Consider the following 18,722-nt stretch of genomic DNA (forward strand, 5'->3'; position numbering starts at 1 on the left):
AGTGCACTATTAAAAAATTACTTTCTAGTGGTACTCAGCTAATACTGGGATGTCATACACAATAAATGGTAAAATGATGAATGATGTTATTTCCACCCATCTTCCTTGAGCACATCCTTTTCAGAGCAATTAGATGAAATGTTCAGCAGTCTGCCTAGCTTTAATTTCATTCAAACTGGGCTCTCTAGTTAGCAAAGGCTCTGCCATTGTCACTGGGACTCCAGTAGATTACAGCTGATGGCGGTTGAGATAGTGTGAATAATGAGAGGAAGCAAGAGCTTCCACAGTTCAGCAGTCTGACTATGGCCTGGTCTTTCAGTGCCTCACATCCAAAGGGAGAGAGCTAACACGCGTCTCACTGGTTGCTGAAGGAGGCTGCTGTGTTATGGATGAACTCGTTAAACCTGACAACAAGATTCTGGACTACCTTACCAGGTATTTTTCACCTTGCCTTCTGCCCTCCCTAGCCCTGGCAGACTAGAGTGGAATGTGATAACAGGAATAGTTTGTAGTTTCTGTTTGTTTAGGTATAATCTACTTCTGTGTTACCAAAGACAAGGCTGGGGTAGCACAACTGTAAATTTTAAAACTGAAATTGCACAACGTCAGTGTATAAAGCTCTTAAACCTTCTTGCTCTCTAGTCTTCCTGTGACCTTAAGTAAGCAGATCTTCTCCCAGCTGTAATCATTATGTAGCAACTTCCAAACAGGTGGAGTTTTGCTCTCTGATAAGACCTCATTGGAAAAATCTGCGAATCACTATTTGGCCGTCAAATTTAGAGCTTAAGCTGCCTTGACCTCAAAAAATCAAAACAAAACAAAGTTTTTCCATAACAGAAATTGGAAGCTCAAAAATTTTAGTCTGTCTTTTTAAAGATTATCTTGTAATTTCAGAATGTACATATTATAGTGATTAGGCAAAGAAAAGCTAGTAAAACATTACTCTTGAAGTTGCATCTATGGATTCATGCTTACCTTAGGCACAGAGAGGCCATGATAGTGATAAAGATTGTCTTATTAGCAGACATAATTAGACAGTATTCTTAGGGAACAATCATTTGTGGCAAAGATGTATGTGTAGCGTGTTTGTCACAGTATTTAAAAAATATGGGAATATAAACATCTGAAAGTAGGGGATTGGTTAAAATATGTGAAATCCATATAATGGAATACTCTAACCATTTAAAAGGATGTGTTGAAATTTATCGATGTGAAAACTTGTTAATGATATATGGCAAATGATAAAATCATGTTATAAAGTAATATGCATTATGATTGCATTTTTATAAAAATAAAATATATACATGGGGGCACCTGAGTGGCTCATTCGGTTAAGCATCCAACTCTTGATTTCGACTTAGGTCATGATCTCAGGGTCCTGGGATCGAGCCTTGCATCACGCTTCGTGCTCACCGGGGAGTCTGCTTGAGGATTTTCTCTCTTTCTCTCTGCTTCTCTCTCTCTCAAATAAATCTTTAAATATGTGTGTATATATATACATATATATATATGTATGTGTATGTATATATGTGTGCGTGTGTGTATATACACACACATGAATATATGTATCAAAAAATATGAAAGGATATTTACTAAAATGTAAAAAGTGATCATCTCTGATTCATGGGATTTGGGGTTATTTTAAATTTCCTCTTTGCTTATCTGTATTTTCAACCTTTTTACACTGAGCATATATTAATTTTTTAAAATATTCTTTTTGAAATGACTTTTCAAGGAGGAAAACCTATTAATATCCTGACCTGTCCATTTCTCTTTTTTTATTGAAAGCTTTTCAGGAATGACAAAGAAGATTCTTAACCCAGTGACAACCAAACTCAAGGATGTACAGAGACATTTAAAAGCACTGCTTCCTCCTGATGCTGTGTTAGTGGGCCATTCCTTAGACTTGGATCTCAGAGCACTGAAAGTGAGTATCTGACTTAGTTTTTCCAGCATATATGCCTTTTCCATTTATTTCAAATCTAAAGTCTTGGGTTCTTCTATTCCCCAGCCCATTTGTTTTTTTCCTTTAGCACAGGATGCTACTCATTCTATTCTCTTTCCTCCTCAGATGATACATCCATATGTTATTGATACATCATTGCTTTATGTCAGAGAGCAGGGCAGAAGATTTAAGCTAAAGTTCTTAGCCAAAGCTATTTTGGGGTAGGTTATTTGCATATTATAATATTGTCCTGACAAGTTGCATGTAAGTTAGCATATAATTTCTTATTTAATGCATATTGCAGAATTCAGGGTCTCTGTTCTTCCTCTTAGTCTGTAAACATGATTCCTTTCATTTCTTATGAATCCTGGGATCCTAATTCCAGAGAAGTATGACTCAGAGATGAAGAAATTATGGGAATCCAGAAAGGGGTATACATTTATATCTGAAGGTTGGTGGATAGAACTGGATAGAACTGCCAGAAAAGTTAACCAAAATTTGAAAACATAATGTTTCTATATTGAATGTATCCTATTATGTACAAACACATGTGTACAAAGATGTTCATTATAGTATGGTTTAAAACAGCCAAAAACTGCCAATATTCTATAGGAGTGGTTAAATAAATTACATTTATCTGTATTATTGAATACTTTGTTATTCTTAAAAGAATGTGATGGATCTGTAAGTGCTAATAAGGAAACCTCTTAAAGTACTAAGAATAAAATGGAGATTTAGAACAAGATCTGTATATGCCTAGATATCCGTATGATATAGATTAGATTTAGATAAATTTATAGACACAAACATATGTACTATTTTAAGGTTTTTGAAAACGACCAAGAAAAAATTTAAGTACATATAGACACTTGCATGGAAATATAAGATTTCTGGAAGGTAACTTTAAATAGTGGTTACATCTAAAAGAATGAGGCAAGGGGTTGGCTGGGGAGTGGCCAGAGCCTTTACTGGGTAGCCTTTTGTCCAGATGATACTCTTGCTGTAGACAAAGCCATTCCTGATCATTGTACATCGTCAGTGCCTCTCATTCCGGGTACTCTCCTGGCACTTAGGAATAAAGGAATTTTGATTATTGTGATAAAATCTGATTATCAGATTGCTGAAATTTTACATGGAACCAGAATATTAGAGGTGGTTGAAAGAACCTATCATTGAAAATGCTGTCGAGTATGTCAGTTTTATCTTGGCTTTCCAGGAAGGATATACAGTGTCCAGATAGGCTTGGTCATGATGCCACAGAAGATGCTAGAACAACCCTTGAATTGGCTCGGTATTTCCTTAAGTATGGCCCAAGGAAGGTTAGTATCTTTGACCTGTATGTTTGCTTTTCTTAAAATTATGAGACTGGAACAGATAGTCACAGACACCATTTCCTGTTATTACCTTTCTTTACAAAAATAAGAGTGTAATTCAAGCTGAGCATTTGGAATTAAGACCTATATGACTAGCATAATGTAGTAGTTAAGTATGTAGTTTCTGAAGTTGGCCTTGTCTGTTTTTATTTTATTTATTTATTTATTTTTAAAGATTTTATTTATCTGTCAGAGAGGGCAGAAGCAGGGGGAGCGGCAGGCAGAGGGAGAAGCAGGTTCCTTGCCGACTAAGGAGCCTGATACAGGACTCGATCCCAGGACGATGACCCGAGCCAAAGGCAGACGTTCAACTGACTGAGCCACCCAGGGGTCCGGGCTTATCTGTTTTTAAATAAAGATGGTACAGGGGCTCCTGGCTTGTTCAGGCAGTGGAGCATGTGACTGTTGGTCTCAGGGTTATGAGTTTGAGCCCCATGTTGGGTGTAGAGATTACTTTAAAATCTTAAAGAAAAAAAAAGATAGTACTATGTTTAGCTACATAATCTGGGTCAATTTCTCTGTGAAGAACTTCAGTTTCTACATGTGTAAAATGGAAACACGTGTCTGGGATATTGGTGAGGGTAAATAAGATCTCTTATATAAAGCTGGTTAGTACAGTACCTTGAATATATTAAGCACTATAATGTGTGGCTCATTGTATGCTGATAATTGTAATAATAATTATGAAAAATCTACATAGATTTTTGCTCTTTTGGGGTGGGGGGAGCATGCCATTGCTTCAGTAGCAGTTCAGTGGGTGTAGATTAGAACAGCACATAAGGGAAACCTTGAAGGAGACAGTTTCTTACAGACCTTGTTACAATGCACTCTAACTTATTCGATTGTCCCATTGCATGATATGTTCTGTCATGACTCCACTATGAAATAAATGGTAGTCTATGTAGAATCATAAGCATCCAGAATACTGTTTGTGTCACAGTGGTAGAAAGACACTCTAAAATGTCTTCTGGGACATACAAATAATGATAATAGTTTGGATCTCACTCTCTGCTTTGCAACTCCCAAATGGTCTCCCACTTTATGGAAGAATAAACTCGTTTTGTATTAAACCAATAAAAGATGTTTTGATGTTGCTATAAAAGCCATTCTTTTATAATTTCCAAAAGTTGTATGTTCACAGAGAAGTAAACTTTAAGTGACTAACTGTGGGATCAGTGAGTCAAAATTGCCATCCCTTTATACTTAGCCCTACTTGGCCCTTTCCCATATTCATGTAACAGCAGCAGCAGCTGGTAACAGATTGCCATTCTTGGCCAAGCGGTCAGAAACCATCTGGTAGCTATTGAAGCCAACCTGGGACTATGGCAATGGCAAAGCCACTGTCTACAGAAGTAGAGAACACCACTTGAGTGGGGTTTTCTTGGATTTTTTTGCTTTTTGGTGTTTTGGGTTTTTTTAAACCTCAAATGCTTTGCAGGAAATTAGATGATTTTTACCACTTTATTTTCTTCAAGATTGCAGAACTAAATCTGGAGGCACTGGCTAGTCACCAAGAATTGCTAGCAGCAGGCCAAGAGCTGAGAAATACAGCAGAAATAGTTTATCAGCCAAACACAAGGTAATATTTTTCAGTTCTAAACAAGAACAAAAACAAACAGAGTATCTGGTTTCTTATTTGCACAACCTGTGAATTTTTTTTTCCTTTTTTGAGTCTATCGAGAAGTGTTTACCAATAGTATGAGTAACATTCTACCGTCACAAAAACCATGGAGGGAAAAATACTGCCTTCCACCCTAAGTAGTACCTATTTATTTTTCTTATTTTCTAAATCTAGTGACTGGTCTTAAAATAACTCTTTCACCAAAAAGGAAGACAATGAAATATAGTGAACTAAGTAGCATTAGGGGAGATGATATACTAGTGGGTGTTTTGATTAGAAGAGTTACCTGTAGCCTTGATGTATTGCCCAGACTAGGAAAAAACGAAAAACAGGCCAGGAAGGAGTTCATCACCACACCATAATAAATGTGTCAGATCCTTAGAGTATAAACTTGTCAGAGAGCTTTGAGTATTTTTCATGTTTATCCATCCTTCTCCTAAATATAGAGCAGTACTGTCCATTATGACTTTTGCAGTGATGGAATTGTTTTAGATCTGTGCTGTCCAGTAAGGTCCACACAGTACAGTACATGTGACTAATGCATATTGAGGAACTGAATTGTAATTTTATTTGATATTAATTTTAAATTAAATAGCCACATGTTGCTAGTGGCTACCTTATTTAGACAGTGCAAGTACAGAGAAGTAACTCTTAGGTTAGGGAAAACTGTTGTTCTTCCCTTGATCTCTTCTACTTCTTTACAGTGTTTTAGAATGCTTGGACTTAATGGGTCAGAAGCTCCTTTTCTTGACCCGGGAAGCAGAAACTAGTGAACTTTGTTCTGCCAGAAATTGTCAAACTATTAAGTGCCTTTCAAATAAAGAGGTGAGTGACCTGCTGTCTCTTTGAAGGTTGTGCTCAAAGCGGAGGGGAATGTAGCCCTTTGCAATTCATGCTAAGCATCAAGCTTTTTTTCAACAACCCTGGCTACCATTATCAAGTCTGGTTTTTGTCTCACATCTTATATGGAGCGCTTCTAGTCCCAGTTACCCCACAGGAGCAGAACTTTCAGCTGCCGGTGTCTGCTTGCAGAGCCCACCTTTGGTATTGCACACCACCCTGAAATTCTGTTCTTTTTCTGGCTTATACAAATGTTTATCTTAGTTTTTAGCCTGACTTTACTTTTTTGGTTTTGTCTTCTTAAATTTTATCTATTATTGCTCTATGTGTAAAGTTGAAGGGATGTATTGCAGCATGAACTTAGGTCATCTTGTTCAGAAGATCTCTATATATGTATATTTTTTTTAAAATTTTATCTGGAAAGAATTTCAAATTTACAGAAGATTTACATGAATGGCGGTATATACCTCTATCTATATTCATCTTCTGTTAACGTTCTGCCCCAATTGCTCCATTTGTGTGTATACTGACATGCTTGTGCTCTCTTGCTATTTCTTTCTATCGTCCCCTTTCTATATGACTTTTTATTTTTGAAACTATTTGATTGCTTCAAATCATGGCCCTTTTCCTCTAGATACTTCAACGTGTATTTCCTGAGAATAGAAATATTCTCTTACACAACCATAATAATATACTTCATAATATACATAATAAACTTCAGTAAATATTGTTACAATACCTTTCTCTAATTTCATCTGTATTCCAGTTTTCTTAGTTGACCCAATAATGTCCTTTAGCATTTCTTTTTCCTTCAGAACAGTGTCTGTACTAGGGTCACATATTATATTTAGTTCTATCTTTTTAGTTTCCTCTAACCTGAATACATCCCTCGACCTTCCTTTCTTTGTCTTTCATGGTAATTTTTAAGTAATACATGTTGCACGTCACCCCGCCCAGAATGTTCATTATAGGTTTGTTTCCCCATGATTAGACACAGGTTATGCATTCTTTACCAAACTACTTGTAAGTCATGTTTCCTTTTCAGAGTATCACATTCAGAGGCACATGTTGTCCATCTGTCCTTTATTTTGTGCTATTTATTTTGATGACCTTAACAAGATATTGTCTGCTTTCTCCGCTGTAGATTTACTACTTTTGTCCCTTACTTCTAATAAGTAATATGAGGAGATAATTTAAGAAAAGCATATGTCCTGCTTTTTGTCAAAACTTCCCCTCTTATATTTAGGAAAAACTGTTGATTCCTACCTGATGGGTGCACAGTGATGGTTTCCAACTCTAGCACTTCATGTTTACTAGTTGTTACTCAGCCATCTGTAAGCAAGAGTCCTGATTTTTGTGGGAGGCAAGAGATCTGTCAGCATGGAATGCCTCAGCTGAGGATGCATCGAGTTTGGAGATTCTGTTTAAGGGATGGAGCCAAGGGGACCTCATTCAACAAAATATGTCAGCGACTTCTATTACCTCCATGCTTTTTTTACTATTTTCATTTTCTTGAAGGAAGCGCTAGAAGCCGCCCGGGAAAGAGCCAGGAGAAAGGGAGAGTTGAAGATACAGAATAGAGTGTAAATAATAAAGAATTTCTAAGAAGGCAGAAGAAGTGACATGCTGTGGATTAATGTTTATTGAATAGGAGAAAGGTACCTCTTCCACTAACCAGAGCTATGTGAACACAGGCTCAGGAGGCCCAGTGAATTACAAGCAGGATAAATATAATAAGAAATCACGTTTTAAAAAAATGAGAGAGATTGCATTTAGACATATTGCAGGGAAATTGTATTTATTACCCCCCAAACAAATAGCTATATTGGTAGCAAGCCAGAGAAAAGAAGATCACCTTCAAAGAGCAACATGTAGATTAACAGCCGATTTCTCAACAGCAACAATAGGAATCAGAAGACAGTGAAAGCATATCTTCAAGGTACCAACAGAAGATGACTTTCAGCTTATAAAAGTCTACCCATCAAAACTGTTTCAAAATGAAAGTGGAATAAGTATGTTTTCAGATAAAGAACATTTTATGACCAAAAAACCCTACTAAAAAGATTTTAAAAGGATGCATTTCAGGAAGAAAGAATGTCTGAGACACAAGCAGGAAAGATTTCTAGAGAAATTGGTGTGCATGTGCACAAATTTAAACATTGGATGTAAAAATAGCAAAATGAACCAGCTAAAAATAAGGGCCACAAATTACTGTTTCCTTCTCTACGTTTTCTAATTTTGATACTATAAAAGTTCTATGGGTAAAATATATGAAAAAATAAAAAGTTATGCTACCATATATATATATGCATATGCATTTATATATGTACCTATATATATAGGTATGTGTGTATATGTGTGTGTGTATGTATATATATATATGCAAGAGTCTTTACCTTATGTATTATTCATTCATTCATTCAGTGTGGACTCATAGATTCCTGTTTATTGCAGTGGTTTATGATTTATGATATTAAATATTTTTGGTTTTCAGACTTCACAGATTTGGCTAGTGATAGCCCCTTCAAGTTGGCTCCTTTGTCCTCGTGACATGGACCCATAATTTTTTTGAGCATTTTCTTCCTTTCTGGCACAAGATACTCGGTTTCATCTTTGTATTAGAAACCAAGATCTGGGTACTGGATATGTATATTAGTACCGGGGTGTCTTTGCTTCTAGACCCTTAAAGCAGACGGAGTTAGGAAATATATGCATGTCAATATACACATACATGAACACACACATATAAATAAATATGTACACACATTTACATATTTTAGAAATCATGTGTCTATAAAAATACCTCTGATTTCAGCCTTTTCATACAGGGTTCTTCCTTGCTTTTCCTCATTCTCTCTTTGTAACTTTCTTTATCCAGTGTGGGAACACTGGCTCCCAACAACATCAACATTTACTCATTTGCTCAAACCTAAACTATATCCAAAATGGTTTTAGTATTGATGCACCCAAATCACTGTAGAATGAGTTAAGAATTTGGTTTGCAGTTCACTTTTCTCCCTATCCCCCACCCCATCTACAACTGAGTATTGGGTATATGAATATTTCATTTATAAGTTACTTGGATTGGTTTTTTTTTCTCCCCTTAGCTGTTTTGTATTGAAAATACAGTTCATTTGTTTCATTTTGCTTTCAGTTTTAGATTTTTCTTCCCTCTTCCATCTTTGTTGATTTATTTTTAGGGATCTGTTGAACAATACAATTCCAAAGGCAAAACTACCAAAACTCTGTAAACTCTCTATACTCAGAGAAATGCAATTCCCTCGTATTTCTCTTTTACCCAGTCTTTTTTCCCACTACCTGATTTATCCTTCATTTGTTCTTTTTGGTACAGAAAAGCATGTGTGTGTGTGTGTGCACGCTTTCTTATTTCTCTCTCTCTATTAAGAGAGTGTTAACATACTATATAAGCTCTTTTGCAGTGGCTTTTTCCCTTAACAGTATATCTTGGAAATCATTATCATACCAGTTTATTAAGGATTTTCTTTATTCTATATTATATTATATTATATTATATTATATTATATATATATTATACATATATATGTATATAATATATATAATATAATATATATATAATATTTTTATATTCTTTATTATAGCTGCGTGGTACTCCATTGTGTTTGTGTATCATACTTGTATTCCTCCCTTTCCAGTTCTCATGTCTGTAATTATTTTTTTTTTCTAAATGCTTTGGCTAATCCATCCAGAATAGTGTTAGCTGAGGTCATTCTTTTTTACTACAGGTATTCTAGAGCTATAAATTTCCCTCTAAGTTTTACTTTAGCTGCATCTTAGAAATACTGATGAGTTTCAATAAATATTGAAAAGCATTTTCATTTTCATTCAGTTCAGAATTCTTTTTAATTTGCCTTTTGATTTCTTCTTTGGCTCATGGTTTTTTAGAAGTGTGCTATTTATTTTCCACATAATTAGGGATTTTCCTGAGATCTATTCCTGATTTCCTAAATTCTCTATCATCCAAGAATGTACTTATGTACTTTGAATTACTTGAATCCTTTTAAATTTATTGAGAGAGAGAATCTCCAACTATAATTGTGGATTTGTTTGTTCTTAGAGTTTCATTAATTTTTGCTTTATGTATAATGAGGCTTTCCTATTAGATACATAAACATTATGCATTATGTTTTCCTGATGAATTGGCCCCTTTATCATTACAAATAGGCCTGGAAACATTTTCTATTCTGACTTTTTTTTTTTTTTTTTTTTTCTTAAGATTTTAATCATGTACTTGAGAGAGTGAGTGAGCGAGTGAGAAAGAGCACAAGCCAGGGGGAGAGGCAGAGAGAGAGGGAGGAGCAGACTACCCACTGAGCAGGGAGCCCGATGCAGGGCTTGATCATGACTCAAGTTGAAAGCAGATGCTTAGCCGCCTGAGCCACCCAGGCCCCCCTCTATTTTGACTTCTACTTTGTCTAGTATTAATACAGCCCCTCCTGCTTCTTTTTGTTTACTGTTGACCTGGTATATAATTTTTTTTATTTTACATTTAGTCTATATCTGTATTTAAAGTGGGTTTCTTGTGAACAGTTAGGCTTTTTTTATTCAATCCAACAATCGTTGCCTTTTAAGTGGAGTGTTTAGGCTATTTGCATTTAATATGATTATTTGATGTTGTTAAGTTTAAGTCTCTTACCTTGCTATGATTTCTATTTGTCCCATCTCTTTTTTTTCCTATTTCTTTTATTTTCTTTTGAGTTAATGAGGTATTTTTTATGATCTTATTTTATCTCCTTTGGCAGTGTATTAACTGATTCTTTGTTGTGTTATTTTAGTGGATGCGTTAGGATTTATAGTATATCTTTATAGTTTACCTTCATTACCATAATTACCTTAATAATATTATACCACTTCACATATAAGAACCTTACAACTATATATTTGCATTTTCCCCCTAACCTTGGTTCTGTTGTTGCCATCATTCATTTTACTTCTACATGTTACTATTTTGCCTTGGTTTTTTTTTTTTTTTTTTTAGGTTTATTTATTTTGGGCGGGAGGGGCAGAAGAAGAGGGAGAGAGAGTCTTAAGCAGGCTCTGTGCTGAGTGCAAAACCTGACGCAAGGGTCCATCATCATGACCTGAACCGAAACTAAGAGTTAGATGCTCAGCCAACTGCACCACCCACGTGCAACTAAATAGTTATTTTTTAAAGAGATTTTAATTTTTTGAGAAACTGTTGTGTTCACCGTAGTAGTTGCAGCATTTTATACTCCTACCAACACTGCATAAGGGTTCCAGCTTTTCCAAATCTCTGCCGATACTTTTATTTTTCTCTCTTTTTTTGATAGTAGCCATCCTGCTGGGTGTGAAGTGATATCTCTTTGTCACCTGGTAATTAGTGATGTTGAACCTCTTTTTTTTTCTTGTGTTTGTTAGCCATTTGTATATAATATTCTAAGAAGTGTCTATTCAGTCCCATTTTTTTTTAAAGATTTTATTTTTCATGAGTGACAGAGAGAGAGGCAAAGGGAGAAGCAGGCTTCCTGTGGAGCAGGGAGCCTGATGCAGGACTCGATCCCAAGACCCCGGGATCATGACCTGAGGCATGACGTTTAACCAACTGAGCAACCCAGGCACCCTCAAGTCCCATTTTTGAACTGGGTTTTTTGTTAAAGTTTTGGGAGTTCTTTATATATTTATATATATTCTGTATATTTATATATTCTGGATTTTAATTCCTTATCAGATATATGATTTGCAAACATTTTCTCATTCCATAGGTTACCTTTTCACTCTGCTGATTTTGTGTTTTGATGAACTGATGTAGTCCCACTTGTCTAGTTTGCTTTTATTCCCATGCTTTTGATGTCATACCCAAGAAATCATTGCCAGATCCAATGTTATGAAGCTTTTCCTCTGTTTTCTTCTAGGAGTTTTCTAGTTCTGATCTTACTTTAAGGTGTTTAATCCATTTTGAGTTAATTTTTATATATATGTAAGATAAGATTCCAACTTCCCTCTTTTGCATGTGGATATCCAGTTTTTCCAGGACCACTTTGTTGAAGAGACTATCCTTTTTCATTGAATGGTCTTGATATTTTTGTCAAAGATCATTTGACCATATACACAGGGTTTATTTCTGGTATCTATTCTGTTCCATGGCCTATATGTCTGTCTTTATGCCAGTGCCATACTGTTTTGACTAGTGTAACTTTGTAATATGTTTTGAAATCAGGAAACTTACATCCTGCAACTTTGTTCTTTTCAAAATTATTTGAGATTCCATAAGATTTTTTAGGATAATTTTTTTTCTATTTCTGTAAAAAAAAAATGACAGTAGAAAAAAAATGACATTAGAATTTTAAAAGGGATTGCATAGAATCTGTAGATTGCTTTGGGTACTATTGACATCTTAACGGTGTTGTGTTCCTATCTGTCAACATGGGAATGTTTCTATTTACTTGTTCTCTGATTTCTTTCAGTGGTGTTTTGTAGTTTTTAGCATTACGAGTGTTTCTTCTCCTTGGTTAGGTTTATTCCTAAGAATTTTATTCTTTTGTGATGCTTTTGTAAATGTGCTTTTTTCCCCCTTACTTTCCTTTTCTGTTCATTTTATATATAGAAACACAGTTGATTTTTGTGTCTTGATTTCATATCCTTCAACTTTGAAGAAGTCATTTATTCTAAACAATGTTTCTGTGCAATCTTTAGGGTTTTCTACATGTCATAGGTGAACAAAGATAATTTTACTTCTTTCTTTCCAATTTGGATGCTTTTTATTTCTTTTTCTTGCCTAATTGCTCTGACTAGGACTCCCAGTACTATGTTGAATAGAGGTGACAAGAGCAAGCATCATTGTTTCTTGTCTTGGAGAAAAGGCTTTCAGCCCTTCCACCTTTGAATATATTAGCTGTGGGCTTTTCATATATGGCCTTTTTTCTGTTAGGTAGTTTCCTTCTGTTCCTAGTTTGTTGAGTGTTTTTTCATGAAAGAGTGTTGAATCATGTCACATACTTTTTCTGCATCGCTTGAGATGATCTTGTGGTTTTTGTCCTTCTTTCCATTAAGGTGGTATATTACATGGGATGATTTTCATATGTTAGACCATTCTTGCATTCCAGGAATAAATCCCATTGGTCATGTATAATCCTTTTAATGTGCTGTTGAATTCAATTTGCTGATACTTTTTAAAAGTGATTATTCACTTGGAAGGGCTAATTATTTCTATTTTGTTTTCTGTATATCTTGTAGCTTTTGTCCCTCTTTTCCTCTCTACTGTCCTCCTTAGTGTTTCATTGATTTTTTTTTGTAGTGACATAATTTTCTATTATTTTCTTTTGTGTATTCTATAAATATTTTCCTTTTAGTTATTGCAGTTACATAAAACATCTTAAAGTTATACATTGTTTTAAACTAATAACTTAATTTCAGTTGCATACAGAAACTGTACTTTTATAAGCTCCTCTCTCCCACACTTTGTTACTGATGTCATAAATTCCACCTTTATATGAAAGGTGCAGCATAGGAAATAGAGCCAATGATATTGTAATAGCATTGTATGGTGACAGATGGTAGCTACACTTGTGGTGAGCATAGCACAACATATAGAGATGTTGAATCACTATGTTGTATACCTGAAATTAATGTAACATTGTGTGTCAGCGTTACGCAAAAAATAAAAAAATTAAAGAAAGTTACCAGTAAATTAGATTTTCAAAGTGAATATGTAAATATCTGTTTAATAATTACTCAATCACATCTATATAGGTTGTATATTCATTAACATTGGAATATAGGGATTCATGTTTTTGTCATTTAAATTTTGAGTAAGAATTAAAAGTGAATTTATATACCAAAATTACCTTCATAGAGGTTACTGTGTTGTTTCACATGTTCACCTTTATATATGGGTATTAAGGAGGGCACGTATTGCATGGTGCACTGGGTGTTAATACGCAAATAATGAATCATGGAACATTACATCAAAAACTAAGGATATACTGTATGGTGACCAACATAACATAAAAAAAACTTATTATAAAAAAAAAGGAAACTATTTTCATGTGGCTTCATGTTGCTATCTAATGTTCTTTCATCTTGAAGGACTCCCTTTAGCATTTCTTGCAGATCAGGTCTAGTTATAATGAATTTTGTCAGCTTTTTTTTAATCTGGGAAAATCCATTTTTGAAGCAGAGTTCTGCTGGATATAGTATTCTTGATGTTCGTCCCCCCACCCTTGACACTTTGAATCCATTATGCCACTCGTATGGCCTGCAAGAAGATTTCTGCTGAGAAGTTCACTGGTAATTTTAAGAAAGTTCCCTTGTGGGGTGCCTGGGTGGCTTAGTCGTAGTGTCTGCCTTTGGCTCAGGTCATGATCCCAGCGTCCTGGGATCGAGCCCTGCATCAGACTCCTTCCTCAGTGGGGAGTCTGCTTCTCCCTCTCCCTCTGCCTGTTGCTTCCCCTGCTTGTGCGCGCTCTGTCAAATAAATAAAATCTTTAAAAAGAAAGAAAGTTCCCTTGTATGTAATGAGTTGCTTTTCTCTCAATGCTCTCAAGATTCTTTCCTTGATTTTGACTTTTGACAGTTTGATTGTAATGTGTCTTTGTGTGGGCTTCTTTAGATTTATTGGATTTATCCTGGTTGGAGTTCTTTTGACCTTCTCAAATTTCCATGTTCATTTCTTTCCTCAGATTTGGGAAAATTTTAGCCATTATTACTTCATGTTTCTGCCCCTTTCTCTCTTCTTCAGGAGGAGAATACATATTATATGTGTATTGGTCTTGTCATTGTCCCATCTTAGGATCTATTTATGTTTCCTCATTCTTTTTTCTTTTTACTCCGATCTATGGTTTCAAATGATCTGTCTTTGTGTTTGCGGATTCTTTCTTCTGCCTGATCAAATCTGATGTTGAACTCGTTTGGTGAATTTTTCATTTCACTGTGTTTTCCAGCTCCAGCATTTGTTTGGTTCATTTTTATAGCTGCTCTTTGTTGATATTCTCATTTTGTTCATGCATCATTTTTCCATTAATTGTCTTTGTTCACTTTTAGTTCATTCTGTGTTTCTTTAGGTTTGATTTCTCGAATGTTATTTTGTTCCTCTGGGACATTTTTCCTTATTTCTTTGCATGCCTTTTGATCTTTTTTACTGAGACCTAATCATTTGAAAAAAACAAGTACCTCTTCTATTGTTATGACTTGGCGTCACAGAACAGAAAACTTTCACTGATTAGCCCAGCCAGAGGTCCCAGGACCCCTCAAACCAATTTGAGGATGTATGTTCTCTGCCCCTTTGTGTGTACTTTTAGGTTCCCTAAGGAGCTTGTCTGTGTCTTCTCAGTGCTCATAATCTTTTGCTCCCTTTGGCATCTGCCTGTGGAACTGCAATTCTAATGTGCTGTGATGATGGCATTTGTTTTCAGTGGCTTCCAAACAAGGCTGCCTATCCCGTTAGTGCTCTAGTCAAGTGAGACAGAAACTAGTCTCTCACGCAACCCCAGACTAGCCATAATATTGGATACAGAGTCCCCTCTTTTGTTTCCATCCAGAGGGAGGATCTCGAGTATAGGAAGAATAGGGGAGGAACATAGGTGGGCACAAAAACTCTGCATTTTTTCCTTTCCCTTTTGCTGGAATTCTTTGGGTTTTTTTGTTGGCTTGGGCTGTTGCTTCTCAGCTAGTCTCTATAGTTCTTGCAAACTGGTATTCTGGTCTCTCTGTCGTTGTTAACTTGGTGTCTGTGGAAGAGTGAGGGCCTGAAACTTCCTAGTCTGTGACCTTCCTGACATCACTCCTTTTCAGAAGTTTCCAAACAATGCTGTCAGTACCATCAGTGCTTTGAGTCAAATGAGACAGAAACTAGTCCTTGAGGCAATCTCAAGACAAGCCAAAATGTGGAATGCAAAGTCCATTCGTGTTTCTGTCCAAGAGATAATCCCCAGTGTAGGAGGTTTCTTCTGGGTTGCATTGTGTGAGGTTGGGTGGGGGAGGAGTGTTATTTCCTTCTTTCCCTTCCCTGCGGTATCTCCTCTATATACCTTATTCTTCCCCTGAAGCACTTCTCTGAGGCTGCCAACCCTCTTCCCTGTAGTCAAGTGCTGTGAAATATTAAAGTTGTGACCTGTGTTCATTATTTTGGTATTTAGTTGTACTTTTTCTTTCTGGGGGTAATTTTGTTTGTTCTTTATCTGAGTCTTCCATGTGTCTTGATTTCTTTCCAGTGTCTTTTTAGCCTTCTCTCCTTGCTGTCTTTACTAATAGGCTTTAACAGTATGAGATGGTGGAAGTTGTTGTAATTTAACTTATTTTGTAGAGGTAATTTGAAGGTTCTAGTAGTCTCTTTTTCTTAGTAATGCCAAAGGCACGGGTCCTACATGATTTTACTGACTCTCTTTACTGTTTTCTAGGAGGCTATATGGTGTCACCATTTTCTTCCAGACCTTAAAGTCAGCCCCATATTGCTTTTTAATATGGGTAAAAAGGCAACCTTGTTTGTTTATATTATTGTGGCTCACCTCCAGGAGCCACTAGGTTCCTGCCTCATTCAGGGTTTGCTGTTCTCTTCAGGTTCTTGAGCAGGCCAGAGTGGAGATCCCCCTGTTTCCCTTCAGCATTGTCCAGTTCTCTTTTGAACCCTTTTCACCTAACCTCACCGAGGAGATGAACAAGAGGGTAAGTAAATGAGTTGTGCTAGATTATTTATTTAATGAATTATAATCTCCCTGCATTAAGGAAAGTTATGCATACTTTAATTAGTTTGCTCTATATTTCTCCAGATTTTTTTCTATATATTAATATTTTAGTAAATACATTTTTATAAAAATGGGAATCAAACCACATGTACTATTTGGCAACTTTTTCATTGAGCAGTGTATTGTGTACATCTTTACATGTCAGTCATGATCTTATTCCCCTTGTTTATAATGGCTGTATAGTATTCCACTCTATGAAATACCTATTCTTTTCGTCTTTGGTGCTTTATAAATTGTTGCTATTCCAAATAATGGGGTTGTGAAATCTCTGTATACATATTTTTGTACATTCAGCAAGTGTTTGTGTTGAGAAATTCCTTAAAGCAGAATTATCCCATGTTTTGACTCATGTTTTCTTTAGATTTGACTTAATTCTCTTACCACATTCACCTCCTCACTGTATTCTATTTTTCTTGTAGATGAGGATCAAGTGGACAGAGATGTCAACTATTTATGCTGGGCCATTTAGCAAAAATTGCAACCTCAGGGCTCTGAAAAGGCTGTTTAAGAGCTTTGGCCCAATCCGGTCAATGACTCTTGTTCTTGAAACCCATCAGGTAATGAGATAAGACGACTTGGATTTTCACCTCTAGATTAGTGTTGGAAATTCAGATGCCTCCTGGGGCCATTCATGTAACAAATATTAGTGATGTGAGCTTGATTGTCACCAACTGGAGTATTAGTCATGCTTTTTGATGAAACAGTTCTTGACTCACAAGTGTGTGTGCCCAGTATTACCAGATTCTTGGATTCTTTTGTTTTGAGAATCAAGAAATCTTCCATCTTTCAAAGTGATCCTGGATGTTTAAAATGTGCTTTCTCCAAATCTTTTATTAATGTCTTTCTTATACCTAAAAATAGAGATAAAATGATTCCCTGGGAAGATGGACCTAAGGGATGGGAAGTATATGTCAGGGGACTATAACCTCTTGTTACATGTCTTGGGGTTTTTTTCTCTTTTTTTTTTTTGGTAAAATATACATAAAATTTGCCTTTTAACTTTTTAAATACATGTGGGTTAAAAATGTGGGTTAAAAATGTTTTTCAAAAAATGTGGGTTTCAGTTACCCACAGTCCAGAAGCAGTTGATCTTCTTTCTGACATATCATCAGAAGGTCAGCAGGAGCTTAACACTACCTCACAATGCCTATGTATGTCACTCACCTTACTGCATCTTATCAAGTAGGCATTTTATGGTCTCACATCATCACAAGAAGGGTAAGTACAGTGGAATATTTTGAGATAGAGACCACATTCACATAACTTTATTACAGTATATTTTTATAATTATTTTTATTATTAGTTATTGCTATTTTAATCCCTTACTGTGCCTAATTTATAAATTAAACTTTATCACTCATACATATATGAAAAAACATAGTATTTATAGGGTTCAGTACTACCCGTGGTTTCAGGGATCTGCTGGGTGTCTTGGAATCTATCCAGAACTTTTTCATCATCCCAAACTGAAACTCTGTACCCATTAAACAATAACTCTTCAGTCCCTGTCCCTGAGGTGTGGTAAGCACTATTGTGCTTTCCGTTTTTATGAATTTGACTACTCTGTTATATATCCTTTAAGTGGAATCATACAGTACTTGTGCTTTTGTGTCTGGCTTATTTCACTTAGCGGAATATGTTCAAGGTTCATCCATGCTGTAGCGTGTGTCAGAATCTCATTCCTTTTTAAGGACGGATATAACCCACTGTGTGCATGTACTACATTTTGTTTATCCATTCGTCTGTTGAACAACATTTGGACTGTTTCCACTTTTTGGCTATTCTGAATAATGCTGCTGTGAACATAGATATACAAATATCCACTGGAGTCTCTGTTTTTAATTCTCGTGGGTGTATACCCAAAGTGCAATTGCTGGGTTAAATGATAATTCTGTGTATAATTTCAGGAACTGCCATACTGTTTTCCACAGTGGCTACACCACTTTACACTCCCACCTGCAATGCAAAGGGTTCCAATTTCTCTATATTCCAGCTGACATTGTTTTTTTTTTCTCTCATTCTTCCTTCCTTCCTTTTTTCTTTTCGTCTTTTTCTTTCTCTCTCTCCCCCTCCCTCCCTTCCCTCCTTTTTTCTTTTCTTTTCTTTCTTCTTTTTCTCTTTTTCAATACTAGCCATCCTAATGGATGTGAAGTAGTAGCTCATGGTTTTGATTTGCATCTAATGATTAGTGATATTGAGCATCT

At 35.8% G+C, this 18,722-nt stretch overlaps 1 protein-coding gene across 5 annotated transcripts in view; it reads left to right on the plus strand.

Annotated features, from left to right (window-relative positions):
- The window catches only part of REXO5 (RNA exonuclease 5), a 41,657-nt gene that overhangs the window by 16,506 nt on the left and 6,429 nt on the right, over window positions 1-18,722 (plus strand). For all 5 annotated transcript variants that reach the window (XM_057315301.1, XM_057315303.1, XM_057315299.1 and 2 more), the window contains exons 8-15: window positions 320-435; window positions 1,789-1,927; window positions 2,072-2,166; window positions 3,162-3,264; window positions 4,794-4,897; window positions 5,644-5,764; window positions 16,334-16,438; window positions 16,938-17,075. In XM_057315301.1, coding sequence (XP_057171284.1) covers window positions 320-435; window positions 1,789-1,927; window positions 2,072-2,166; window positions 3,162-3,264; window positions 4,794-4,897; window positions 5,644-5,764; window positions 16,334-16,438; window positions 16,938-17,075 — 921 coding nt within the window. The remainder of the gene's footprint in view (window positions 1-319; window positions 436-1,788; window positions 1,928-2,071; window positions 2,167-3,161; window positions 3,265-4,793; window positions 4,898-5,643; window positions 5,765-16,333; window positions 16,439-16,937; window positions 17,076-18,722) is intronic.

Source organism: Ursus arctos, unplaced genomic scaffold (assembly GCF_023065955.2).
Source record: "Ursus arctos isolate Adak ecotype North America unplaced genomic scaffold, UrsArc2.0 scaffold_2, whole genome shotgun sequence".
Lineage (NCBI taxonomy): Eukaryota > Metazoa > Chordata > Mammalia > Carnivora > Ursidae > Ursus > Ursus arctos.